The 27,760-nt window shown below is 53.3% G+C and overlaps 1 protein-coding gene and 1 long non-coding RNA gene across 6 annotated transcripts; one reads left to right on the top strand and one right to left on the bottom strand.

Annotated features, from left to right (window-relative positions):
• Positions 1-27,458, top strand: RAB7B (RAB7B, member RAS oncogene family). 5 transcript variants are annotated; one of them, XM_073217044.1, is made up of 7 exons: positions 1-197; positions 7,367-7,435; positions 7,967-8,093; positions 8,763-9,008; positions 12,231-12,356; positions 21,694-21,751; positions 26,332-27,458. In XM_073217044.1, the coding sequence occupies exons 2-7, from the start codon at positions 7,383-7,385 to the stop codon at positions 26,334-26,336; spliced, it is 615 nt and encodes a 204-aa protein (XP_073073145.1). In that variant the 5' UTR covers positions 1-197; positions 7,367-7,382; the 3' UTR covers positions 26,337-27,458. The 5 variants fall into 5 exon arrangements, with proteins under 5 accessions (XP_073073145.1, XP_073073144.1, XP_073073142.1 ...); XM_073217043.1 differs by lacking the exon at positions 26,332-27,458 and having other exon boundaries at positions 21,694-22,172; XM_073217041.1 differs by lacking the exons at positions 21,694-21,751; positions 26,332-27,458 and adding an exon at positions 17,072-19,091 and having other exon boundaries at positions 2-197.
• Positions 21,268-23,331, bottom strand: LOC140844496 (uncharacterized). The gene is made up of 3 exons (XR_012122919.1): positions 22,817-23,331; positions 21,677-21,761; positions 21,268-21,469 (listed from the first exon to the last, which is right to left on the bottom strand). It is a non-coding gene; the product is annotated as an uncharacterized lncRNA (long non-coding RNA).
• Positions 27,459-27,760: the final 302 nt, after the last annotated feature.

Consider the following 27,760-nt stretch of genomic DNA (forward strand, 5'->3'; position numbering starts at 1 on the left):
TGCAACTTTCCCAAGTCCGTGCATGAAAAGGAGTGGAGAAAAACTCAGAAGGAAGTGGCCTGGTGTCAGCAAACTTATTTTTGCTCCCAAAGCCTGGTTCCTCTAACCTGGCTGAGACTATTGCTCTAAGAGGAGACCCCCAAACTCAGAGAGAGCTCCTGCCACCCCCGGAGGCCGGAGGCTGAGCAGCCACAGCTGTAAGTGCCCTGGAGGTTTTTTCTCGGTTCTTCTGTGTCTCCCAACCAGCTCCAGAGCTATTTGGGTTTTGTCAGGGGAGGAAGGGAGGCTGGGGGTGAAAGCATGCCGCTTAGACTCTGGCAGCTGCAGGGCTTAGATTCCCCCAAAGACCCCCACGCAGGAGAAAGTCCCAGGGTGTGGCACCCAGCCAGGCAGAAAGGACTTCCCTGCCCAGCGCAGCCTGCTACGGCCCGGCTGGGGATCCGCAGGAGCTGTCAGTCTGGGCGGGACACCGCGGCTGCAGCTCACTCAGAGGGGGGCAGGCCAGAAACCGGAGTCCGGCCAGCACCCAGGGTCCCCTTGTCACATCCACAGGGTACCTTCTGAGATGGAACTGTGTCAGCCAGAGGTCCCACTGGGGAAGGTGGAAACAGGAGTAGGAAAGGGTCCCTCTTGTTCTAAATCATAAATATGCCCCCTAGCCCAGCTCTACAATGCTAGGTCGGCCAACAAGCAGAGTCAGACAGACCTGGGTTCTTGTTTCAGCTTGCCCCCAACGAGTTGTTCTCAGGAATCCAATGGGGAGTTTTGTAAATTGCCAAGTGCCCTATAATTGCTAGATATCATATATAATAAAAATAATTTCCCTTTGGGCTTACAGATCAATCCCCCACTGCACAAGTCCCATGGAGATAGTTATTTGTCTCTATCCTCAGACGTACGTACATGGAGCTGGCACATACTGGGCACGTAGTACATGTGCTGGATGAATGGACAGAGGGATGGATTGGTTGATCGTTCGATGGACTGATGGATGGGCAGATAGCTGGGTGGACGGATGGGGATGGTGGATGACTTATTTGTGGATACGACTATTTATTTATGGGCTATCCCAGCAGGTGGGAGAGAGAGCTGTGAGGCTCTGTCCTGCTCTGTGGGCACTGACGTCTCCTTGGGGAGACAGGACTAACACTCCCAAAGAATAAAGTGCAAGAGCGCTGATCCCCTTGAAACCAGGGCTGTGGGTGCGCTTCCTGGAGGCAGCAAGTGCAGACCTGCTAGGTTTGTGTGGGTGTGGCAGAGACGCGAGCCCTCACAGGAGGCGATAAAGCCGTGTGCTCCCTAGACAGACTCTTTCGAAAGACTAACTTCACTCTCAAGACTGTAAGTCCCATCATTTTTTAGGGTGGATGCATTTGTCATTCCCTAGGGCCTGGGAGCATGGAGGGGGCTCAGAGAGTGGGTGAGTGAGTGGGGGTCGGCCCGGGGGCTTCGCCTGCCCCAGAACTCTCATCTGCCCTTGCTCACTAGTCTCCCTCATCCTTCCTCCTTGTCTGCAGAAATGACTCCCCACACACAGAGGAGGCAGGAAGCTATGCCCAGGTCCCAGTGGGGCCAGCGGGGCAGAGAGAGAAGGGAAATGGGTAGGGAGAGACGAGCGGGTTCAAGAGTCCTGGTAAGACTGGCCCCCAGCCCTAGCTAGGGCTCTCCGTTTTCTTTTCTCCCTTCCTTTCTTCCACCCTCTCTCTGCCTCTCTCTCTTTCTTTCTTTTCTTTATATTTTGTAAAGGAGCATTAACGCCCTCTTTGTTATTCCCCAGGGACTGAGCTGCCCTGCAGCGCTGGCAGATGGGCAGGGCCAGGGCTCCGGGCTTAGAAGGGCTGCCTGGCCGGAGGGAGAGCAGAGTTAGTCACACGCAGTGGAGAGCGATTCGCTTGCGGATTCTGCTCTTGTGGACCTGGGCTGGCTGAAGGCAGGGCCCTGCTGTCCAAGCCTGCTTTGTCACTGTTATTTAACAGTTGAGGGCAATGACTCATCCTGGCTTCTAGGAGGATGCCTGGTTTGAAGATTCTGAGTCAGCTGAATGGATGGGAGGAGGCTTCATAGGACAGCTACTACCTAAGTCCAGCCAGGGGCAGGGCCCAGAGGATGTGGGGAGGGACTTCAGCCACTGTCTGAAGTCTGCTTATGTATGCCTTCTTGGTAACCCAGCCGGCGTCTGTCCCCAGTCCACCCTCCCGTGGTGGTCCTGACGCCATCCTGGTCACCCTATTGTTGCTGCTAGTTATCATGGGCCCACGGGCCAAGCTATTTTAAGGAGCAGCCTCAGCAAATTCCTGTCCTTCTGGGAGTGTTGCAGGGGGATCTGCGGCGGCGGCATACTTTAGGGGCATATCCAGCAGAAGGGGGCCAGCGAGTGGCGGGGCGCGGGAGTTCAGTCAAGGCTGAGGTGAGTTAGAAGGCTCTACAGGAGAAAAAAGAAGTAAAACTCAGAGAAGACTTTAAGCCTCAAGAGGGCTGGCCTGTGGCAGACACACTGAGCATTTCCTGTCTAGCCCCTGGGAGAAATCCGCCCCTAGTGGAGAAGAAGCTCTCTGGGGCAGGTCTGGCGCCATCTTTCCACGAATGCAGTAGAGATGGCTCAAGCCCTGGGTGGGAGCTCAGGCCAGACCACCTTTGAGGCTCTTCCCATAGTGCGCTGGGGCGCGCTGCACACTGGAGGCCAGAAATCAGCCATGGTGGGAGGGTTTATACCATAGAAAGCAGCAGGAGCTATGAGCCAGGTCTCTGCTCCCTGGCCCCCACCAAGCTGTTAGCTGTTTATCTGGTCATGCCCAATTTGGGGAGCCTGTTGTGCTATAAGAACGTGACACATGCCACCCTGCAGAATGAGTCACGTCCATCCCACGAGGGAACAGACTCACTAAGATTAAGGAGCTCACCCAAAGTCACAAATATATGGAGGTGGGATGAGAAGTCTGACTCCAAAGCTCATGATCACTCTGTGGTACCAGGCAGCCCCCCTCTCCTGCCCCACAAAAGTGGTCCATCCTGTCAGCAAGTCCCTCAGCTGACACTGGGCTACCATCCATCCATGTGCTCTTTTTATATGACAAGTCTTTATTAGGTATTTTTAAATTTAATTCACAACTCAGCCTTGTGTACCAAATATTAACACAAGATGTATACAAAATAAAATAGCCCCTAGCCTCTAATCTACCTTTCCCCACCCCCTATTAATCATTTAGTGTGTATTTATCCATAGCTTGCTGTGTATTACAGAAAAAGCACAAATATAATATTAAATATATAGTCACAGACATAAGGTTGTCTGTTTTTATATAATTGGGATGATACTATACAAAATGTTCAGTGATGGTCTTTTTTACATAAACTATCATGTCTTTCCACTTCATTACTTCACTCTTTTTTAAAGTGCCTAGGATTCGGAGTATAAATGGATCATGGTGTACACAGAGAGTCTCTTACTGATGGATATTTGGGTTACAGTAACGCTCTTCAGCAATCATCTTTGTCCAAATGCATGTTTGAGCGTTTGTACATTTCTGTAGGATAGATTCCTAGAATTAGAATCTAGGATATGTGCATATTCTACTTTGATATTTTCAAATTGCCCTCCCAAAAAAGACTGCCAATTTGTTGTCTGTCAACAGTATTCAAAACTGGTTCCCCTACACATTGGCCACCACTGAAAATTATCATCAATCTTTTGAATTGTTGCCACTCCGGTGGATTTCAAAAAACGGTCTTTAAAAATTTTGCACATCTGTAAGAATTAGTGCAGTTCAATATCTTTTCCAACTTACTGCTTATCATTTATAAGACTTCTATCGGTTACTTATTCACATCCTTTGCCCATTGCTACGTTGTGTATTGTCTTTGGTTATCTGTAGAAAGCTTTATGCGTAGTGGCTATTGACCCTCTGTTAAACGCATGCCCTCCCTACCTCCCCGCCACGGCCCCCAACTTTCTGTGCATAGCATACCAGCTCTGTGGCACCATGTCAAGCCCACACCGTGCAGCCCCCAGGCCTCTCTGACAGGGCACCAAGCGGCAGGGTGTGTGAGGCTGATTCTAGTTTTGCATAAGGCAGTAGAACCTAGCAGTTAACAGGGTCGTCTCTGGTGTTAGGCCTGGATTCAAATCCCAGCTCCAAATACGGCCTCTACCACACATAGGCTTTTTAGAGATGGACTTTGTAACTTTCTCAACACCTGTCTCTTCTGTGGTAAAAAGGAGACAATGATGTCAACCCCACAGCTATTTTTGTGTGCTAACAACAGTCGTAAAATATCTAAGATCTCTCGAACCCATCATGTATGCCAGTTAAAAGTATTATAAAAATGTATTAAATTAGTACAATAATGGATTCACCCATTTAGCCTCACACCTATAGGCATATTGCTTATTTGCATATTTGAAGTCCTCTACAAGGCGCCAGGCAGATAGATGTTAGCTTGCTGGGTTCAGCGCCTCACAAACAGCTCCTGTTCGGCAACCCCGGCTCCCTCCGCTCCCACTGTACCTCCTTTCTCTGGGCCTACTAGGGTCTTGCTGGGGTTCACCCACCCCGAGCCCTGTGCACACAGATCCAGGAAGCTCAAACTCCAGAGTTCGGGCATCAACTTGGTGCAGAGAGGCCATCTCTGGCCTTCAGTTCTGGCTTCATCAGGAAAGAGCTCACCGTTGCCCCCACTCTCCCTGCACAGGGGCACCGGATGCTCAGAGACCCGAGCCGTTCAGGACCTTCTGAGCTGCTTCCTCCCTGGCTGGTTCCTTACGGGCAGCGACACCCACTGCAAAACGTCAGCCCTAGTCAATGACTTGAGTTCTCTTCCTCTGCATATCTGGAGCCCAGGAAATGTTTGGGGGCTGGATGGGTGGGGATGACAGGGCCCTTGGTCTGATACCCGTGGCCTTGACCTTCCTCTAGGCTTTCCTGTCTCCACTCTCGTCACCTCGCCTTCCCTGAAGCAAACCACCCACTCACCTGTTCCCAGGGCTTTGACTGCTTCCTTTCCTCCCTCTGAAATGTCACCCCCAAACCACCACATGCCTCATTTCTTCAGGACCCAGTTCAGTGCTGGCTGCCCCCTCCTGCAAGTCCCCCCACCCCCACCCCGAATTCCCACAGCACTTTCTCTGCCAGGGCACTCACACTTCCTTGGGTGTGATCACTCAGCCCTGTCCTTTCTCCTCCTCCGACTGCCTAGGATGGGTCCCTATTTGCTTCTTTGTGCTCCTCCTAGTGTCTAGTGCAGGGCTTTGCATGCAGTAGGCATGGAGGCATTTGTTGCATGAACACACAGACCATCAAGGGCCGTTGCCCACCCTGCCACCAGCCCTCCTGAGTTATAGCAGAAGGTCCAGCGCCACTAACCCTGACTCCTGGGACAAGCAGCTCTGAGCACAGTGTCAAATCACCTTTGGGCCGTAACCTGCCTCATGGCGGGGTGGCGGGGAGGCGGGCACTGACAATCCTAGGCCTCTGGGGTTTCTGTTTTAACTCTGCACTCACTAGGCACCCCCAGGCAAGGCTCTTGCAGTGAGTTACAGCTCCAGTAAATAAGGCGTTTTCAACCAGAAGGGACCTTGATTCATTGGGGCGCAACAGGCTCCTTCTCTAGTTGGAAAGGCAAGACTCAGAGAAGGGAAGTAACTGGCCCAAGGTCACACAGTAGCAGAGTGAGAGCTAGAACCAAGGCCTTAGGACATCCAATTTGGATCTTTTTCCAAGTACTGGGGGAAAACTCAAGCTGGCCGACTTTTGACACCATAGCCAGGCAGAGTCAGATCAAGGTTTACTCACTCTGTTTGTGTTGGGGACCATCCTCAAGAAGACATGACCACCAGCCGACCCATGAGCTGGACCCCAGCAATCGGAGGCTCCTCATTCCCTCCCCTGCCCTTGGAATGTGGGTTCTGCCTGCCTTCCCCTCTCCCAGAGGCTGCCCTTCGATAGCAGTCTGGTGTGGAGGCCATCGGGACAGTATATGTGACGGAACCCAGCTAAGGCTCCTGTAAATCTGTTCAGATTTGGCAGGCTGGTGTGGGGAGGTCCTCAACTCATGTCCACCCAAGACAAGCCTCATAACTTCCCTGGCCTAAGAAACCAGCCACCTGCCTCTTTTTTCGGTCTCCGAGTATGAGGGCCAGTTTCAGATCACACCTGGGGAGCTCCTGAGGACTTTACAGACCAGCAGCCTAGTGTATCCAGGGAGAGAAAACCCCATAGCTGGGAACAGAGTGTACGCATGTGTGCGTGTCAGGGCGGGACTCAACAGCCAGCTGGGCATAATCCCCTGTGACCGTTTCTCTTCATTTTGTTAAAAAAATTAATTAAATAAACAAACATAATTTACATATATATATACGTATAAAACACACACATCTATGTATTTTTCTCTGATAGGAACTTTACCTGTGTGACGTGTTTATGGAAAAAAAATCAGAACATACGAAGAACAAAGATTAAAATGATGTGATCTCCTACCCCAGAATTAACTACTTTAGCTTTTTGTATGTTTATTTCTAGAACTTTTTTTATGCAAGTAGGAACTCATTTTAATATATATTTTTTTCATTCAGCTCCTATGGCATAAGCATTTTCCCACATTATTAAGTTATGCTCAGAAACTCCATTTTAATGACTGCTTAACAGATCTTTGTGTGCCATGATTTATTTAACCACTTCTTTATTGTTGGGTGTTTATAAATCATACTGTGGAGAATATTCTCAAACAGAGTTTTTGCCCACATTTCGGATTATTTCCTTAGGACAGATTCCTAGAAGTGGGGGGCAGGAACATTTTTAAGGCTCTCCAGGCTTGTTGCCAAGTAGCTTTCCAGAAACACAGACCCGTTTCGCCCGCACCAGCTGCCCTAGAGAAGAGCCTTTTGATTCTGCGCCTGCAGCCACACCTCGCCCGCGGGAGGGGCGCTCCCCCACCCAAAGGCTCCTCGCAGTCCTGACAATGGACGCCTTGTCCCCTTCTCCGCCTGCCCCCATCTCCTCTTCCAGCACTGCCCTCCATCCCTGGCTACGGGCTGGACTGGCTGCGGGCCTCTGCTCAATCCCGTCCAGCCTTCCTGGCGCTCCAGGCAGCCTCCCAAAGCAGGATTGGTAGAGCTGAAGGGTGAGAAATGTGCCTGTCCTGTGTGCATGGCAGCCGCCCTTCCAGTCCCGGAAAGGCCCCCAGGGAGAGTGGGGGGAAGGTGGGGAAGGGTTTCTGAGTCACCCACCTCTTTTTGGAGAACAACTCCACCTCAGTCCCAGGCTCGGGGCAGTGATCTGCACATCAAGGGGGAAGGAGAGGCCGGCCTCAGGTGTGGTGGTGGCCACAGGGAACTCCAGTCAGCATGTGGGTGCCTTGTGTTTCCCTACAGGTTCTGAGGCCCATCCATGAATCCCCAGAAGAAGGTGGACCTGAAACTCATCATCATTGGAGCCCTAGGGTAAGCCAAGTTCTCCCAGGGGCCTGGGGTTTGGGAAGCAGCCGCGGTGAGACCTCCTGGATGTGTTCCCACCTCCCACGGCTCCCTTTCTGATTCAGAGTAGCACCAGGGAAGGCCCTCTACCCCAAGGAAGGCAGCTCAGATGGGATAAAGAGGCTGGGGCTCAGGCTACCTGGTTTCTGGTCCGAGCTCTGCGGTAACTCCACAGGAACCAGCCGTGTGAATTAGACAAGCCACTTAGCATCTTTCTGCCCTCCCACCTCCTGCCACGTACAGGAGAGACCTGCCTGTTGCTTTCTGGGCACCCAGCATTCTGCCAACGTCTCTGCTCACTTGAACTGGCCCCTATTTCTAGAATCCATCCCCTAGTCCCCTGCGACTTGAAGTGTTGTCCTTGGACTCCAAATGTTAGAATTTCAGATTCTCAGGAAGAGACCGTGGGTGAGGGGGGCAAGATTCTGAGTATGGATAGATGGATGTGTGTGTGTGCTTGTACACGTGTGTTCACTGCATCTGGGTTTTCCCTGTCAGTGTAGGGAAGACCTCCCTTCTCCACCAATATGTGCACAAGACATTTTACGAGGACTACCAGACCACACTGGGGGCCAGCATCCTCTCAAAGATTATTATACTGGATGACACAACTTTGAAGCTGCAGGTGAGCAGGCCTCCCTCTCCCTCTTCAATGTGTATACCTGAAAATCATCCCACAGCCACTTACACAGCAGTGCGCCCCAGGAGGCACTCTGCCCTCGAGCAGAGATCTGTAAGTTCTAACTCACGGACCAAATCTGGCCCACCATCTGTTTTTGTAACTAATGTTTTATTGGACAACAGCCATGCCCACTTGTTTAGTTACAGTCTGTGGCTACTTTAGTACTATAACAACAGAGCTGAGTAGTTGCAGCAGACAATATGGTCTGTACAGCTTAAAACATTTACTATGTATCCTTTTATAAAAAAAATGTTTGCTGATCCCTGATCTAGAAAATAGAGCATTAATTCCAGGAGTTGGGAGGCCCTACTCCTAGGCTCAGGTTCCCTAGAAAATTTGGAGAGTGACCTTGGGCAAGTCACTCCCAAGGTCCAAACCTATCATATGGGAATAATGAGGCCTGTCCTGATGACCCAGGGGGAAAATGGGAGCTCAGATGTGAAAGTACCCTTGGGACACTAACTGTTAGTAAAAAGATACTTGTAGTATACGTGGTGACAGGGTGTGAAAAGGACCTCATGTACCTGTGCCAGGGCCGTCTGCTTCCTGCCCAGGAAATGAAGCTTTGACATGATGTGACCCACTGGGCCTACCATCAACCACTCATCACAGCCCCATGGGGTGGCTGCTCTTCCCCTCCAGATCTGGGACACAGGTGGACAGGAGCGATTCCGCTCCATGGTGTCCACATTCTACAAAGGCTCTGATGGCTGCATCCTGGCTTTTGATGTCACCGACCTGGAGTCCTTTGAAGCCCTGGATACCTGGCGGGGCGATGTTCTGGCCAAAACCATCCCCATGGAGCAGTCCTACCCCATGGTGGTGCTGGGGAACAAGACCGATCTGGCAGACCGGCAGGTACCATTCAATCATTCAAGCACCAAGTATATGCCAGGAACTGTGAGGTCTCACACAAAAAAGAGCTGAATCAGGCACAGTCCTTACCTTAAGAACTTCCTACTCTAGAAGTACATAGTGGTGCTTTTTAAAGTCAATTACAATACAATATGGTAAACGCAATGGTAGAGAAACACCTTGGGTATTTGGGAGCCATGGCGAAAGGGCATCTACTCGAGCCCAGAACATAGAGAGTGTTTCCAGGTTGGCTCCAGCCTGAAGGAACAGCATGAGCAAGGAGCAGAATGCTGTGAGCTGAGAACCAAAGGCAATTTTGTCTGGAGACGGGGAGTAGAATTAAGGGATCAGAGGTAGGCAGGTGGTATTTGAATTTACCTGTAGAACAGTATTGCTACCCAGAGTCAGGTAGGGAAACTGCAGTGATAAATTCTCGAATCTACTATTTTTCTAGAAAAGTAGTAATATGTTTTTTAGTAGCTTAAGTGCATTCTGGGTCATCTGGCTACTTGACAGGTAGCCTGCTCCATGGCTAGAGTGACCCACTCGTGTAGGTGTTAATCACGCAGTTCACTGACCAGGGTTCTTTCCGTCACTGCCTGCTAATGAGAAAAGAACAGAGGGACACATAATTTGTGGAAGATGCTTTTGTACCAAACGAAGCCCCAGTGACACCAAAAGGAACCACTGTAACAAGACTGGCTTAGTGTTTCAAACGGGGGGTGGTGGGAATGGAGAACTGAGCATCATATTTGAACTATGTTTTCACAATGGTTCAAACAGAGAAACATTGTGGGAGAGTTGAGGCATCATTTGGAAAGAGGATAGATGGAGGGATGGAGGGATGGAGAGATGGATGGTGTTGCTTCCAACTAAGCTATCCCTCACATAAAAAAGAGCCTCCTGTTCAGAGAGATGAGCGTGGTTTGGACATGCTGAGTTTGAGGAAGTTGTAGAACAGTTAGTCGGATATGACCAGTGGGCTGTAGAATAAAAAGAATGAAACTTCAAAGGTAAAGTCTGTGCTGGAAATAGAAACCCAGAAGTCATCAATTCTATGGTCACTTCCGGTTGTACATTCAGTGTCAGTTCTCTAATTACAAATACCCAATCTCAGATAGTAACCTTCCTCAGTTAATTCAAAGGCGAGGTGTCTGCCTCTCTCTCCCCCGCAGGGCCAGGTGCTGCCGAGAACACTGTGGTCCAAGAGGGGAGTGTGGTCCTTTGCATCTCATTGCCAACTTTATGTGTCCATACTTCTCCTCCTTCTCTGGGAAATTCTGGTCTCAGCCCCTATAGGGAATGAAGTGTGAAGAAGGAGAAGAGGCCAAGAGAGCAGGACAATCCATATTTGACAGGCTCTGTCTTAAGGTGGTTTATGTTCTCTGGGCCCATTGGATATTTCAAGTTATCTCTTCTGTGGGTTACTCCTCTGGGTCCCTAAGAAGCCTCCACTGGGGGAGCATTTACTTGTACCTCCCAGACAAGGGTCCCCAGTTATAAATTCTTGAATCTACAAATCTTCTGAGAAAAATAGTACTGTATTTTTTCATTAGCTTACACATGTTCTGGGTCCTCTGACTGACTACGTCCTCCGCCTCAACTCTTCCCTTCCTCAACGCCTGATTTTTCAGCCATCCTCCACCCTGTTGGGGTCAACCTCCTCCTGCAGGCAGTTCTCCTGACGGGATTTATAAAGCTCTCTGTGTGGCCCACGTCTCTGTCACAAGTCACAGCCATGCCCTCTGGTTCACCAGAGGGGTGAGGGTAATTAGTGCTCAGGGGAGGTGTCCTCTCTCTGCCCGGTGCCTCTTGCCTTAGGTCCCACTCACGGGCATGTCAGACACCAGTCCACTGTCCCCCAAACTCCAGGGGTCCTATGTTAAGCTTTCCAAGTGGCCCCCCTGAAGCCTCCCATTGGTTAGAGGTGAGGCCATACCTGTTCTCCCTCTTGTGTGAGGTGTACCCATGATACAATTCTCAGCAAAGAAATCCTTTCTGATCCTCCTTTCAATCCATTTATATCCATGCTGTGGGTTTGGGAGCTGGGTACAAATTCTTAGCCATGACCCTTTGGAAATGGGCAAGGTCCCAGGAGTGGTCTGTTTCCCACCCCACTTTATATCTGTCATCTATCAAATCGCAGTGCCTCTCTGGAAACTTCCATTGTGGCATCCCACTTTGTATGTTTGGGAGCCATAGGGTGGGAAGTTAAGAGTTTAAGACAGAGGGTTGACTTTTCTCAGTGAAATGAGGCACCGTCTTCTGCTGGGGGATGGGGAAGCAGGCAGGATCCCAAGAACCATGATAAAGCTTTGCCAGTCACTGTGGAGGGAAATCAAGGACCAAGCCAAGCACTGGAGGGTGACACTAGGGGCCCAGCTAGAGGAGGAGACCAGGAGCATGCGGTGGGTTCTGTGTGGTTTTCCCAGCAGCCCTGTGTGGGGTAAGAGCCAGGGATGAGGGACCAGGAAGAAGGTTTTCCCAGACATGAGTAGCCGAAGAACAGAGGTGTGAGGACACTTAGAAACCACGAAGGAAAGAAGGGCAACAAGGAGAGGGGTGAAGGGCCAGCAGGCTGGGGTGTCAGAGGCTGAAGAGCTGGGCAGAATGAGGGGGGGCATGAGGTGAAGGAGGCTGTCCCAGAATGGGCGACCGGATGGGATATTGTGCAAGGTCCTAGGTCTGGCCCTTGGGGAGCAGATGCTGAAGCAGAGAGAAGGGGTGAATTCTGCCAGTGGGGAAGGAATTGTGACGCTCCATGAGAGGTGGAGGCTGCGTGGTGAGGAGGAGCAGAAGTCCCACCCCACTGAAAGCATCCCATGAGTGAGGCAGGGTGGGAGTTCAGGTGATCACTGAAGGCGGGGAGGCGTCCACTCCCAGCCGCAGGTACGAGTTCTGTTCTACAGACAGGAGGATAAAGGCTGGGGCAAGCCCAGCCCCCTCTGGGGTGTGTAGTGAGCACGGTGTGGAAAGAGCCCCCTGGAGAGGGCAACATGGGACAGTGACTTCAAGAAGAGCCAGGGTTAGCAGGGCGAGGGGGGATGCTGGGGGAGGGAAGTGGGCTGGAAAGTGGGGCGAACAAAAGCCACCTCATAGGTGCCTGTTAGGAAGCAACATGCGTAAAGTTAAGGCCACATGGAAGGTTCTCAACAAGCAGAAGGGGTGGTGGGGATGGTGGGGATGATGATACAGGAATGGTGATCATTTCTTCCCCTCATCCAGGTGTCCAGCGAGGTAGCCCAAGGCTGGTGTAAAGAGAAGGCTATTCCGTACTTTGAGGTCAGTGCCAAGAATGACATCAATGTGGTACAAGCCTTCGAGGTGCTGGCCAGCCGGGCTCTGTCACGGGTGAGTCAGCCCCAGCCAGGGCAGCCCCTGCAGACGGGGAGCCCAGGAGCTTCCAGAGCACAGGTGGCGATGTGAGTGGGACAGGGCTGCTCATTGTCTTATTTAGTCATTGAATGGGCTGAACAGTACTCTAGGTCTGGAACCACAGATTGCCACGGGTGCAAAGCTACCTTAGGGTATACAGTCGGTGGTCCCTCAATCTGGCTGATTATAAGATACACAATTCTGTGCTTCATCCCTGGAGATTCTAATTTAGTAAGAGTTTGAGAAGTGATGATCTAGTTCTTTCCTCACTGGTGGGCGAGAAGCCCTGTGGTGGCCAAGCATCTGTCCAAGTGGGATATCGGCCCTGCAGGGGCTGCTGACATCCGCCAATCAAAAAGATGGATAGATGTGGGCCCCTTAGGTTGGTCACTCCACAAGGACGTGTTGGGCATGCCCTGTGGGCCGGGCTCTGGGCAGGGCTCTGGGGCCCCTCGCTCCCGTGAGGGAGGCAGTGCTTGTAGGCATGTGCACAGTTGCAGTACAGGCATTGTACGGTGGGGAAGGACCCAGTGATGGGACCCCAGAGGAGGGGACACAGCCCACACTAGGGAGGAAAGGAGGGAGGAGAGAGGAGAGGAACACCAGCGGAGGCTGCTGGCAGAAGGGCAGGGTTTTAATGCCATTCTGATGTGGAGTTTGGAAGCTCAGAAGAGAGTCCTTGAGAAATCAATGCAGGAAGGGTTCGGCTTGGTGCGTCATTCTGCCGCATTGAAATGGGGGTAGGCTTCTCAGGAAAGCGGAGGGGCCTTCGTGGAAACGATTTTGAATCGCGGAGATGAGCAGAGGAGGAGGGGAGGTCAGAGGCTTTCCCTCTGTGGCAGTCCCTGCCATCATCCAGGTGACCAGCCTGCCTGGCCCGCGCTGCCCTGCAGAGAAGTGCTTCAGGGCCCGGCCTGGGCACTGCCCTTCTCTAGCAGCTGCCCAGTGAGAAGGCTCAGGCCTGCCAGCCTCACACTTCTGGGCGTCAGTCCCAGGCTTTGCCCCTGCGGACTCTTCTTCTGCTTCCCCCTCCCTGCCCACACGGGAAAGGGAAGCGCACGGTCTAGAATGGTGGCTTTATTACCTAGTCCATCACATTGGCTTCCAAAACACAGACGCTCCGTCTTATGCCTTTGCAACAGAAAGCTGAAGGATGTCGTTTCACCTTGTGTGATGACATGTGACAAATGAGTCTCCACAGACACAGTGCAACGACTGCCAAATGCGTAGCCACCGCGCTATCCCAGGTGCCCACAGCCAGGGTCATGTGCAGTTAGCACCTGTCCTTTTCTGGAGGAAGAGGGTCCTTTATTCTTAAAGTATGCCCTTCCTGCTATGTCACTTTTATGACATGGTAGTGTTAGTAGGTGGCAACTTATCTGCCTGTTATTTTGTTTGTTTTAACATCCTACTCCGCAGAAGAAGGGATTGGCAGCCTTACATTGGTCCCTCATGTGGACGGGGAAATTTACTGGGGATGAGTCTGGGATGCACAGCAGGGATATCCGCAGCCAGACTGACCTGGATTTGGACGCTCTCCTGGTGCTTTCCCATGGGCCCCTGGGAAAGACATGTGATTTCTCTGAGCCTCAGTTTCCCCATTTGTAAAATGGAAGTAATTCAACCCCATAAATATTTCTTGAGCTGTCAGGCTAGGGCTGGAGATTCGGACCTCAGTGGCTCCAGGTCAGGTAGAAGAGTGTAAGACACTCACAAATGGACTGTCACAGGGTGAGGCCACAAAGGGGGGGAGGTCAAGGCTCAGAGGTGACTCAGAGGCAGCCGGTAGAGAGGGTTGACAAGGTGCCCACCAAAGAAGTGGCGTGTGTGCTGACAGATGACTGGCAGCTTGCAGCAGACACAGCAGGCCACTGGGGGTCTGAGCACAAGCAGCAGAAGGGCAGAGAGAAGGGCCCAGCCAGAGGCCCTGGAGTGGGTCCACAGGGCTCATGAAGGAACCAGTCCCACCTGCCAGAGAAAAAGCAACCAGAGGCAGCCACGGTGAGTGGTGAAGCCCACGAGGTCAACAGCCCCAGATCTTGAAGGCTGCTGAGCCCCAGCTAAGACTTGGGGCCTCGTGCTGCAGGTCCATGCTTTCCAGGCTATGCTGCTGGACCCCCAGGGCCTTGTGGGCTCCCCCAGGACCTTGAGGGCCACCAGGGCCAGTCTTTGGACCATGTCTATGTTACTCAGAAATTTGAAAGAGGAATATTTTCACATTAAAACAAACTTAGTTTACTAGGCATAAAATGGAAAATGTGGATTTTTAAGGTGACAATGGAGTTTGCAAATCTGTATTTCAAGGTCCAACAAGTTTTCAAAGACATTTCCTGCAAGGATCTCTCCTCTCCTTCCCAGGAAGGTCGTGCGCTCATTCACAGCAGCGCAGAGGGTTTGGAGAGCAAGGCCTGAGAGGTGCAGCTGTAGTAAGGGGGGAAGCCCCGGCCTGGGATGGGGGGAGCCGGGGCTCTGGAGCCGGACTGATCTGGCTTTCCACCCCGGTTCTCCCTCTATTCTCTGTGTGTCCTTAGGCAAGTCGTGCAGCCTCCCTAAGCTACCCTTTCTTTCTCTTTAAAGTACAACTAATATTTTCCTCGCGGGGTTGTTGCAAGGGCGAAATAAAGTAATATTGTAGCAAAGAGAAGGCATTGAATGAAAGGCAGTGATTTTGAACGGGAGCTATTCAGCAGGGGAGTTTCATGCTTAGAGAGGGTGAGCTCGCTGGACCCGTAAGCAGGGACTGCAACAGTCCAGGCATGAGAGGAGGCAGCTTTCTGTCCAGGAGGGGCGCCAGGGTCCCAGCTGGGTGAGGGATCAGCAGGCCCTGCCTCCTGGATCCGAAGACCCGAGCAGGAAATTCCCCGCTCCCCAAGGTCTCTTTGGCTTTCATGGCAAGAGAAGGACCCAGAAAGTGCCAAAGAAGGAGAACCCTTTCAAAACCTGCCTCGTGGGAGAGATGGTTCAGTCGGTATAAAAGGGACTGAAACGGAGATGCTCCACTCTTCCTTGCCCCTCCCTGGGAGCTCAGAAATGTCGGATTTTAACTAGGATTAGTTCAGTGGAGTGAGAGGGCCCTGCACCCAGCGGAAGGGGCCGATTGGCGGCCTGGACGATGACCAGGGCCTCGCTGGCCAGAGGCTGCACGCCAGCCTGCTGCGATAAGGAGCCGCTCCCCCATTTGCTCTCCTCAGATGCTTCGGGGTAGGAATCTGGTCTCTCAGAGTGGGAGCCGGGGAGGCCCTGGAGGGCAGTGGGCTGGGCGCCTCCCCAGGAGAGCCAGGAAATGGCTCTGGGGGTGGAGACTCCACCACGGGGCAGACCTTCAACCCGAGAACACAAGATTGCCCCCCAGCCCCCAGAGCTAATCCTTCTTATTAAAAGCATATACATGTATAACAAAATATTAATAACCCAAATACTATGCTGAGGGATCCTCAGGGCACATCATCCAGGCTGGCTAAGCCTAGTTGGTGCTCCACTGGCCCCACGACCCTGCCTGGGAGGGGGCAAGAAGCAGGGGCTCTCCAAGACGCAAACTATGCAGAGAACGACAGGGCTGAGGCCCAGACCATGGGCTCTGTGTGTCGGGCTGATTACCACTCCATTTGCGGGTGGAGGTGACGCACAGCGCTCCAAGGGACCTTCCGTGTGTGTTGGGGGCCACCATCCTCAGGGTGCAGCAGGTGGGGCCTGACACCACCTTGTGGGGCCCGGAGTCACCGGCATGAAGGGCTTAGTTGACATTCAGCGGCTGGGTGACTGGCCAGAGCTCAGGAACCGTGGAGGAGGAAGTCGGAAGGCACAACCACTGTCCCGGAGTTTGTCCCCTCAGAGGGGCGCCTGAGACAGGCCAGCAGGCACACAGGGGCTGTGCCCTGCTTGGCCCACACCCATGCCTTGTGAGCCACTTACACACAGAGGGCACGCCCACCCGCCCACTCGCTCATGCAGTACCGGCTGCAGGAGGAACAGGAGTGCTGTGAGCTCAGTGGCTGAGTGGCGGAGTAAAGAGACAGGATCCCTTTAAGGGTCTACAGACCCTTCAGCCTACAGAACCCGTCTCCTGGAGGAAGGGGGGACCCCCGACCAACCAGGTGGGGTGAGTCCAAGGCGAGAAGGGGCCAGCTGGGTGGGCAAGGGCTTGTCAGGCTGAGAAGGGGCTTTCTCTGGACCTTCCTGGGACAGGAGAGATTGGGAGGTGGGCACAGAAGCAGAAAGGCCCAGTAGAAGCATTGAGTCTATTTTAGGGAGGGCTCTGGGGACAAGGGAGGGACAGGGGATTGACAGGGCTTCCTCAGGAGCCACGAAGTGGGTGGCGCAGTTGGGGGCAGACACAGTGAGAGCAGATGGGGTGTGTGATGTTTGTAGGAAAAGGTCTCCACCACAAATGAGAATTGGGTTGTCGTCAACTCTGCCTGAGGTCAGACGCCACTCAGTCATCATTTCTGGAGCCTGGACAGTTATGGGACCTGGTTGGAAGTCAGGAGACCTGGGCCCCTAATCCAAGGGCCCTGGGCTCCAGAGAAGAAGCTGGAGGAGGAGAGGAGAGGAAGGCCTCCTCCTCTGGGCCTCAATTTCCCAGCACAATGGGGGGAACAAAAAGCCCCACCATCGTTGGCCATCAAAACAAAGGGCCAACAGTGCTCTTCGCCTCTGCGGATGTGAACTCTGACTTCCCTTTTCTTCCCCAGTATCAGAGCGTCTTAGAGAGTTACCTCACTGACTCCATCAAGCTCTCACCGGAAGACCAGCCCCGGGGTAGATGCTGCTGAACCTCCAGACATCTGCTCTGGACACGCAGGGCCAGAGCCCCCACCAGCCCCGGCACCTGCCTAGCTCAGCCCAGGCAGCCTGGGCTCTGTGGTCTCCAGTCTCCACGTGTCTGCACACGAATCAGCACAGCCCTTGTCTTGGGCCAAGCATGGAGGACAGGGCTGGGCCCTTAGGGGTCTGGATGAAACCCAGAATGTCACAGCCAAATCCTGGCCCTGGAGGAGTCACAATCCCCCCACTGGCTCCAGCTTTCCTGCCACCACCCTCTCCAAACACACTCATGCTCCAGAACGCACATCTGTGCAGACAGGCCACTGTCTCCGGAGCCCTGTTACATTCCCCTTCCGACTGGCCTCCCTCACTCATGCCACCGCATCCCGCCAGAGCCACCCCACAGCTCTGGACAAGGGTGCACTTCAGCCTCCCTCTGTAACCAGGGCCAGGCAGCAAGGGTCTGGACCTCTCATGAAGGCCCATATCAGCCCCCAGCAGCAGCTGCTCAGGCCTGAGACACCCCTCTGCCCCTCCGGACTGCAGGACTGAGGGAGCCCAGGAAAAGCCACTAGGACTGGCTCATTCCTCCCTGCTGGGTGTTCAGCCAATTCCTGTTAAGCTCTCTAAGCCTCAGCTTGCGCACCTGTCAAATGGGGGTGATATACACCCTACCCATGTCAGAGTGTGGTTTTGAGGACCAGAAGCTCCGCTTTAATCTCAGTAGCTCTTGCTGATATGCAATTATTCATTCCTTCAACAAGTATTTTTTAGTATCTACTGTATGCAATGCACTGAGGTCCAGTGACTAACGACACAGTCAAGTACCCTGCTCCCCTGGACCCAACATTCTGGTGAGAAAAGAGGCAATTGACACTGAATTTAAACAGATATTTTCAAATAGCAGATACATGTTTGAACAAAGTGAGACAAGGTAATGGGGTAGAGAGAGAAAGGCGCTTAGATTGGCTGTTCTTTCAGACAAAGTGGTCCAGGAGGGCTTCCCTGAGGAGGTGACAGGTGGCTGGCTAGAAAATTAGACAGTGGCTGCCTCCTGAGATCTGGATGAAGGGCACCCCTTGCCAAGGCCTTGAGGCAAGGACAAGCTCGCTGTGTTCCAAGGACAGTGAAAGGATGTTCATTTATCTGGGGACTCAAAGCTGCTGGCCCAGAGACACACAAAGAGGCCCCCCAACACCCACCCTGGATGGCTCCTTGAGCCCCTTACGACTGTCCACCAGGGGGCAGCAGTGTCCTTCCCACCCAGGCTGAGGACAGTGCCTGCTCCTGGACCCGAGGGACTGTTCTCCTTGTGCTGATGCTCAAAGCTTGTTCCTGGGCCCTGGTTATGTTCAGCCCTTCAAGATATGTGGGGCAGAAAGATCCCAATTTTTTAAGCCTAGTAAGAAATAGGCAAATACTCAACATCAAGGATTCAGGCAAGAAATCCACATTGGTGACAAATACTAGAAGGAGAAGCCTGGAGGACTGACTGATGGACTCCCTTTCCCTTGGACTCCAAGGCCATGATCTACTTTTCCTTCCTGCAACCGACAGCATGGATAGGGCCCTGCCTGCAGGGGTGGATGACCTCCCAGGCCTCCCAGGGCCACATCCATGCCCTCCTGTCTGCAAAGAAGTATTCTTCACTGAGCTCCAAGCAGAGCTGGGGATGTTCGCCTATGACTTCCAACTCTGAAGATACACCCAGAGACAGGAGGGGGCTCAGTAAGAGAGTTTGGGGATCCCTTTCCCCCCTTCCAGCTATGGAGTAGCAACAGGCTTGTCCTGGGCAGCAGCATGGCCTGGCACAGGAGCAGGTGGCCTGGAGCTCTCCACTGTCTCTGTGACCTCCACGTGGTGTTTTGCACATCACGTGGGCTCCCCTGGGAGTCCAGCTGGGATGCGGATTGGATAGGTGGTGGGTGGTGGGTGGGTCGGGTGTGTGCACAGCAGCTCCAGCATGGAAGTAGACATACGGACTGTTGCTAAATGTGAGCAACGAATAATAAATGTGTCTTTCTTTGTTTTTATATTTTATGGTATTTAGCTACTATGTTTTTTTTAAATCTCCATAGTTCAAAATTCAAAAGACATTAAAGGGAAAACAAGAGAAAGTAGAGTAGGAGCAGGTACCTAAGGGACAGGGCCACGTATCAAATGAAAACGCCCAGCCCCTTGTTCAGTAATTATTAAGCATTTCAAGTCAGCAAGAGATCATTGAACCAAGCACCGGGTCCCTCCGAGGGCAGGTCGCACACGTCCTGAGTAGGCGACTGTGTTTTCAGTGCCCGCCAGCATCACAGGGCCCTTGGCCAGACCCACTTAAAGATGAAAGAGGCTGCCTTTGTGGGGACCACGTGCAGCCAGACTGAATGTTTTGTATCTTCCCCAGAGTCAGAACCAGGACAGAATGTTCCACATGGGGGTGGAGAGTGGGGGTCTGAGGGCCCACAGCGTCCCTCCCGTCAGGACTCGGGGCTGCTGACCAATCCCCAGGGCAGAGGGAGCTGGGCTGACAGATGGCAGACCCCCCACTCCCCACCCCCACGCTCCAGTCCTGAGTCCCACATGGCCCTGGGAACCCACCCAGGAGGGTGGGTATGGGCAGAGGGGGGCACCGTGTGGGTGGGGGCTGTGACCTGGACCAAGTGCAGCAGGCAAACGTGGATGCAGCAAGGCAGCACCGCCTGGGGGCCCGTCCTCGCTGTCCCTTCAGTGAAGAGGACCAGATTAAGGAGATGCTCTGACCCTGGCCAGTCCTGTACCTGCCAAGGGGCAACTCCAGCTGCTAACGAATCACGGAGAGGATGCAGGCCAGGGCTCTGGGTGGCCCAGGCCCTCGGGGCTTAGGAAAAAACAAAACCAAATCTTATCACCAGATACCCTGGGCCGGGCCTGGCTGGTGCCACACTGCCCACGGGGACTTTGGGAAATGCTGACTTTTCTGCTGTCTGCCCCACTCAGCAGAGGCTCCCCCACGCCAGCCACCAGCAGCTCCCAGCAGAGGCAGGTGCTTCCAGCACCCGTCCTGTGGGCTTGTTCCCAGGAGTGCACAGTCTGGGATGGCCACAGAACAGCCGGGGGCAGCAGCACCCAAATCTAAGAGCTGCGCTTGGCAGGCCCAGCTGTGCCAGTGGGCTGACAACAAGCCAGCAGTATGCACACCCGGGGGCGCCCTCTGGGTGGGGGGAGGGCAGGCTAGGTGAAAAGTTCATTCAGTTCAAGTAAGGACAATGGCCTCTATCAGGACTGTGCGTGCGTGCGTGTGTGTGTGTGTGTGTGTGCGTGTGTGTGTGTGTGTGTACTTTGGTGTGTGTGTCTTGAGGTATGGAGTGTTGGTGTGTGTGGTTTGCTGTGTGTGTGAGGTATTTGTATGTAAAGTGTTCCATGTGTCTTCATGGTGCAATGTGTGTATATGTGTGTGTCTGTGGAGTGTGTGTGTGTGTGTGTGTGTGTGTGTGTGTGTGTGTGTGGCGCAGAGCAAGAATACTGCATTTGGAGTTAAGATACCTTGGTTGGTTGGTTTTAGGTCACCAAATATGTCCTGGAGCTTATAATGTACCAGGTACTGCTCTGAGTGCTTCATGGATGTTAACTCATTTAGTCCTCACAGCAGTCCAATAACTAGGTGTTGTATTATCATCTCCATTAGACAGATGGGGAAACTGGGGCACAGAGAGGTTAAGTAATTTGTCCAAGTTGCACACTAGCATGTGGCAAAGTTGAGATCCAGGCTCCAGATCACCAGTTATTCCACCTCCTGCTTGAGAGCTTTGAAGCCTACCTCAGCCACTCACTGATGCTTTCTTCTATCCTCCATTCATTCATTCCACATGTGTTTACCAAGTGCAAACTATGTGCTGGGCGCTGTTCTGGGAACTGGGGAGGAGCACAGCCTGTTAGGGAGCCTGCATTCTGGTGAGGGAGGTGGGCCCTACACAAGAAACCTCATCGGGTGTCCAGAGGTAAGTGCAGTGGAGGAAGAATAAAGCAGGTGTCTGAGTCTATTCTGGCTGCTATAACAAATCACCAGAGACCGGGAGGTTAATAAACAACAGAGGTGTATTTCTCACAGTTCTAGAGACTGGAAGTCTGTGATGAGGGTGCCAGCATAGTCAGATTCTGGGGAAGACCCCCTTCCGGGCTGCGACTGCCGACTTTTTGCTGTGTCCTCACATGGTGGGAAGGGTGGGTGTGCTCTCTGGGGTCTCTTTCATAAGGGCATGAATCCCACTCATGAAGACTCCTCCCTCATGGCTAGTCACCTCTCAAAGGCTCCACCTAATACCATCACCTTGGGGGCTAGAATTCAGCGGATGAATCTGGGGTGGGCACAAACAGCAGGGTGAAGGGCTATAGTGTGACCTTGGGCCTATGGTGTCCCCTCTTTGAGCCTCTGTTCTCTTAGGCAAAGGAGCTGAGCTGAGAACGAGCCGGGAATATTCTCCAAACCCTAGGGCAGCGTGTGGGCCTGTGGACCACGGGCAAGGGGGCAGCAGTAAGAGGTGAGACGAGAAAAGAAGACTCACTTTTCTTCTGCACGCAGGGCCACGTGGACTGTAGAGAGCAGCGCTGCATACCCATCAAGGTTTCCAGGCAGAAAGGTAATATGAGCTGATTCATGTGTTAGGAGAACCATTATTAATTATTTAGATAGCACTAGGATTTGCCCATAGTAATTACAACAATGTTTTTAAAACATGTTTAGAAGACAATCGAGAAAATGAAAAAGAAGCGCCAGGGAAGGTGGCAGTAGGTTGGGTGGGAGTAGAGCCACCCTTCAGCCAGCAAATGACTTTTGCAGGTGTTTCCCTTAGGCTTAGCTTTAGCTTAATCAATCCTCATTTATCTTATATATAATAGTAATGGACTGTAAATGGAAATAACTGAATTGGTTTCCCAGGCTCTGTGATGAAAGGGATCAGATTTCCTCCCCCTTTACTTCCCACCCCTGGGAGAAAGGTAGCCCACTCCTGGGAGCAGGGTGGCCCACCTGCAGCTGCCTGGAGCACAGCATCTATCTGAAGGATGCTTCTTAAGACCAGCCCCCTCTCCCCAGAAGGGAGGCTCTTGGTTTCTACATGCCATTCAGTCTCTGCCAGAATGTGGCCTGGGAGTCAGGCTCTCTGGGTTCCTATTGTGTCACCTTGGCTGCCACTTGGGAAATGGGCAAACTGGGGGGAAAATAGAAGTCCCTGCAGCCAGGATCCTCACCTGACCCTGAACTACTTAATGATGTAATTGGCCTCCTGCTAGGCTACTGCTCCCACACCTGTAGGCAATGAGCTGGTATTGACTGAGTCACTGTATAAAGAGCTCTGCCCAGGGCTCTGGGCAGAGGCAGAGACGGCGGTGCATCATGGACCTGCAGACTGCTGGGTGCAGATGTGATTCTAGTGCTCGACCTACTGCCAGAACAAAGCCGGGTATAAACCCTTTTACCTCAAGAAAGGTCCATTGTCATTTCCGGGTCTCACTGAATCTGTAGTGAACTTGCCTGGGGCTGAAACTCTCAGGTAAGACACAAACCCAGCCTCACCCCTACTCACATCCCCCACCTGTGTTAGGAACCAGGCCCACCCCCACCCCACCACAGAGCATTGCTGAGGTCGGGGGGCGCTGCTTTAAGAAGGCATCTGGATGCTTGGGTTTTGGGTCCTGGCAGAGACCTCAGATGCCTGCACTGCCGTCTTCTCCTCCACATCCCCTTTGCCAAGCTCCTACCCAGTCCTCTGTCGCCTCCTGGAGAGGAAGCAGATTAGCATCTTAGGCAGCTGACAGGAAGTAAAGGGAAGAAAATTCCAAGGAAGTAAAAAGATTGAATTTGAAAATGTCTAGAAATTTTTCTAGTATTCCCACCCATGCAAATTACCTAGAATTACGCAGATTGTAATGTGAATCAATGGACATTTCCTCTTCTTTATTTCCAATCCCAGCTTTTTGTAACCCTGGAGGTGTTTGGGGAAGAAGGGATCCTGGTAGAACCCCTGTGCTAATGCAATGCTTGCAGAACTGAGTTTTCCGACTTCTCCCTCTCCCAGGACAGCAGATTTCTTACTTTTGCTCTGTTTCCCTCTATTTTGGCCACGAGGCATCCCTGGGCCCTTGGGAAAGCCCTTTACCCACCCTCCCCCTAGTCCTAGTGACTGGGCGGGGCATTTGTGTGCCATACTTAGAGATGACGGGCAGGTTTGGAGGAGGGACGAACTGAAAATAGACTCATGCAAATAGAGTCTCTTTATGCTAATGACATGCAAATATAGCTCTTTTGCTCGCTCTCTCTCTCTCTCTTTGGCCCCTTGGAGCCAAGAAATGACTTGTCTATGTGCAGTGGACCAAAAAGAGGCCCAGAGAGAGAGCGAGAGACAAAGAAAGGGGAGAAAGAGAGGCCAGAGGGCCCTGGCTGGTCCCAGGGCAAAGGACAGCTGAGGAAGCAGGCAGCCTGGGCTTCCTGGAGGAAGCTGCAGATTCAGACATGGAGCTCAGGAGGAGCAGGGGTCAGGGGAGTGTCACCTACGTCTGAGTGTTCAGGCCAGGTGCTGAGCCCCTTCACCACCGCCCCAACAGGGAGGCCCTCTCACTACCTCCCTCCACCTGTCTCAAAACAGTCCCCCTCCCATCACGCTATTATCTCCTACAGTTGCTCACAAATGACAACACCCCCCCAGCGGCCCACCCAGCACTTGAACCCCTACTGGCCAAGGCAGCTTGCCTGAGGATTAGCTCCTCTTTGGAGAGCGCACAATGGCCCTCCATATCCTTTGTGCCTCTGTTTGCTGCAAATATTGAAGCTCTCTCCTGAAACCCATTACGGGCTGTCGGGACAAAGGCCTTCCACGGGTCTCCAGGCAGAGCCAGTGCCAGGATGTTCCTCGATACTGTGCCTGCCCTTCACCTGCCACTGCTTCTCCAGTTACCTATCCCCAGAGGGAAATAACCCACATTCACACCAGGCATCTCTGTACCAGGGCAGTGGGCAGACGGATGCAATGGTGTCCACACCTAGGTTTGCCCGTCAGAGGGACGTGAGAAGCTGGGCACCTGGGGATGGGCGGGCATTACAGGCAGTTGGGAGATGGAGAAATGGGGAGTGAAGGAGCCTCCATGCCCAGTCTGACACACAGTGGCAGATGCACCGAGAGCTCCTTCCACCAGGCCTTCCCAAGGCTCCTACCACTGCCTGGAACAGTCCTGCCTCCCACTAATCAGCCTAATTTTCAGGAGCTGGTATTACTCATCCTGGTCTCAGCTTATACTTCGCTTCATCACCTCCTCCAGGAAGCTGTTCCTGCCTCCCAAACTTAGGTGTCCCTCCTCAGTACTCAAGCCTGGTACTATAACTGTCTACTTCCCTTGTTCCCTGACACCACAGCCTCTGTGCTGCCCGGGACAGTTCATCATTGTGCCCACATGCAGCACAGCTCCTAGAGAATGGCAGGTAAATGTAGTTGGATAAACGATTGAGTGACTTCAACGAGTGTGGATTCTGCCCAGTCCAAGAGTCCTCAGAATGCCGACGGAAGTGGGTCTGAGTCATGAAGGAACCTGAGAGGACAGAATGACCTCTCAGGGCCTCCTGTGGGACTCCCCAGATTAGTGGGGAGTACTGGGCTAGGAGTCTACCAAACATGGGATGCTGGGCAAGTCTCTGATCCCACCTGAGCCTCAGTCCCCTCATCTGGCAAATGGGAACAATAACATTGGGAAGATGGAGTGAATGTCCTGAGGACAGCAAAGGCTGAAGGACCCTGGCACAGGGAGAGGGGACGTCCTCAAGGCAGGAAACAGAGGAGTTCAGGGTGGGTGTGAGGCCCCACAGTCACCTAGCCACCACCTGTCACCGGTGCTGGGTGGAGACCTAGGCTCCTGCTTCCAGGTCTGATAACAGAGCGGGCATCCTGGGTTGGGAGCCTCAGGAGGCAGTCCTGGGTTCTGAAAGTCAGCTGCCCCACTTCCTACCGGCCTTTCAGCCTCCCAGCTGCTAAGCAAGGCGCCTGGTCAGACGGGCCAGGGCCTGAGTCCAGCCACTGAGTGGGCAATTCCTCATCCCTCTTTGCCTCACTTTCCCCTCTATAAAGTAGAAATAATAACAGTGCTGCCTCATAGGGTTGCTAAGAAGCTTAAATGAGATAACTGCATAGACTATTTAACACTGCTGCTGGCCCCTGACCAGCACTCCGCAAACACACCGGGTGTCCCAGGTCGCCCCTGTCCTCACCCACACCCATGCTCTGCTTCTGGGGAGCAGAGAGACCATCCTCCCATTTTACAGAGGGGGAACCCACAGAGGTTCCGGAACTTCCCCCAGGTTACCAGTGACTCAGGAACGGGAGCTGGATACGCAGCCGGGGTGCCCCAGTTTCTTCTCTGGTTTCCTTGTGGTTTCGGACTTGAATTACTGTCTCATTACTTCATGTGCACAAGGCCAGGCCACCCCACGAGGTTGCGATAGAGGTTCCCCCTGTGTCCTGCTTACCCCCTGGCAGTGCGGGGCTATAGAAACCCCACAAAATAAATAGTGGGGTGGCTGAGGTATTGAGAGACAGAGGGCCAAGCGGAAGCATTTCCCTGATCCCTCCAGGCTCCTGGGTAGGCCCAAACTGGACTGAGGAGCCTCGTGCTGAAAGGGGCGTCCGAGAGGCCCAGGTGTCCAGTGATGGGGGGCAGGGCAGCCATGGGGCTCAGGGTAAGTTGGGTTGGGGGCATAGTTCTGAGGCAGGAGCTCTCCCCACAGGACAGCCAGAGGTCAAGGGCAGCCTGGGCTGTTCAGATTGCTCACAGACTTTTCGTCCTATGTAAGGCGGCTCCTGTGGAAACGTGTGATATGCTTGGGAGTCAGCAGCCAGGCAACCTCAGGGCATTTCCCTGCAGCAGCAGGGAAGCAGGTGGCTGGGGAGGGGTGTCCCCAGGGAGCGGGTGTCCCCACAGAGGGCATTTCAGCCTTCCAAGCACCATTTCCCACTCCCACCCAGGATTCTGGGCACACCCCTCCTCCCTTCCCGCCCCTCGTGGATCCAAGCCATGCGGCTGTTTGAGTAAAACCACACCTCGCCTGCCCCTGCCCCTGCCACACAGACGGCTGCCCCCAACCGGCACAGGAGAAAGGCTTTCCAGGCAGAGGGGTCTCCAGCTGACCTTCAGCTCAGGGCACGGATCATGCCCTTGTCACGGTTTTCTTCCCCAGACTGAGCAAGTGCCAGGCACGCAGTAGGCACGTGACAACCCCTGAGGAACAGCTGCATGGACTGTCCTCAAAAGGCACCAGAGAGACGCTCCCAGCACCTCCTCCCCGGCCCCACCGTCAGCATCTCACGGGGCCTTCCTGTCATCTCACCTCAGCCCTTTCTTGTCATTTAATCTCTGATTGTTGGCTCGAGTGTCTAATAAATAAGCCTCTCCAAGTGCTTGGGTGCCGATAAGGTCCCCCTCGGCCTTTTCTGGATAAGTAATCCTAAAAATATCTTCCACCGCTTCCTTGGCCCTCCTCCTGGCTCGCCTCCAAGCCCTTCCTCAGATTTCCTTCTTGGACCCAAACCTGAGCGTTCCTGGCCGGCTCTGCGGAGGAGAGAGCCCTTGTACGTGGGGGTGGAGACCGGGAGGTGAGAGAGCCTTCCCCTTCGAGGGCCTCCAGCCAGGGGACTGCCTTCCTGCCCGAGTTTCTGAAACTTTGCTCATTCAACCGGTCTTATCTTACCGCCACCAACCCAGACTCCTTCCTGGCCTCCTGGAAGACTAGTCTCTCCCCGGGAAGGCACAGCCTGATGACCTCATGCGGTGGCTCTTGGCTCTGACCTTCACTGTTTCTAAGAACTCCCCCAAGGAGCAGCCTGTTAGAATGCAGATTCTCGAGCCCCATCCTCAAAAGTTCTGATTCCAAGGGTCTGGGCTGAGGCCCAATCAGCCTATTCTTCACGAGCTTCCAGATGCTGACAGTCTGGGAACAACACTCAAGGGCCACTTCCCCTGGAGACCAAAGGGTCAGTGAGAGGTGCACGGCTGTTGCAAGGAGACAGAGACCTGGCCTTGCTGCCCACTCCAGGCAGGAGGCAGATGGGAGAGGGGACCAGGACACAAGCCACAAGGAAATGAAGCCCTCTCCCACCATCCCCCAACTCAAGGTCCAGAGTAGCAGGAAGTTGGGGCGGGGGGGGGAGAGAAGGCCAGAAAAGCCCCAGAGAGGAGAAGAAATGATACAGTGACAGAGGTTTCACTGGGTCCCAGGGCACCAGGCAGGCAGAGAGGGCTGCCTAGCTGATGAAGCCTGGTGGCTGGCTGGGGGCGGGAAGGATGGGACCCTGGCCCTCCTTTGCCCAACTGAGTGGACCCTCGCTGACCTGGAAGACTGTCCAGTTGTTGTCTGGTGTCTGCTGCTGTCTCTTTAGAACATTCCAGACCCTGAAACTGATAGCCCACCTCAGGCTCCTGAGCTTCCCTCAGCACAAAAATGAGCAGCGAACACTTCCCCATGGCCCCTTCCCTCAGCCAGTCCTGCAGTCCCCACCCCTACATTTAGTCAGGCTCTGTGCGAACCTGCTGCCCACTGGCCCTGGAGCTCTGGGGGGTTCCGGGCTGCCTGGTGTTCAGGACTTTGAGTCGGCGAATTCTAGCTCTGG

Source organism: Manis javanica, chromosome 11, assembly GCF_040802235.1.
Source record: "Manis javanica isolate MJ-LG chromosome 11, MJ_LKY, whole genome shotgun sequence".
NCBI lineage: Eukaryota > Metazoa > Chordata > Mammalia > Pholidota > Manidae > Manis > Manis javanica.

Coding starts and splice junctions, on each gene's coding strand:
- RAB7B (XM_073217041.1), top strand. CDS start 7,383: ATGAATCCCCAGAAGAAGGTGGACCTGAAACTCATCATCATTGGAGCC. Junction 8,094..8,762: donor ACACAACTTTGAAGCTGCAG/GTGAGCAGGCCT, acceptor CACTCATCACAG/CCCCATGGGGTGGCTGCTCT. Junction 12,357..17,071: donor CCAGCCGGGCTCTGTCACGG/GTGAGTCAGCCC, acceptor TTTCTTCCCCAG/TATCAGAGCGTCTTAGAGAG.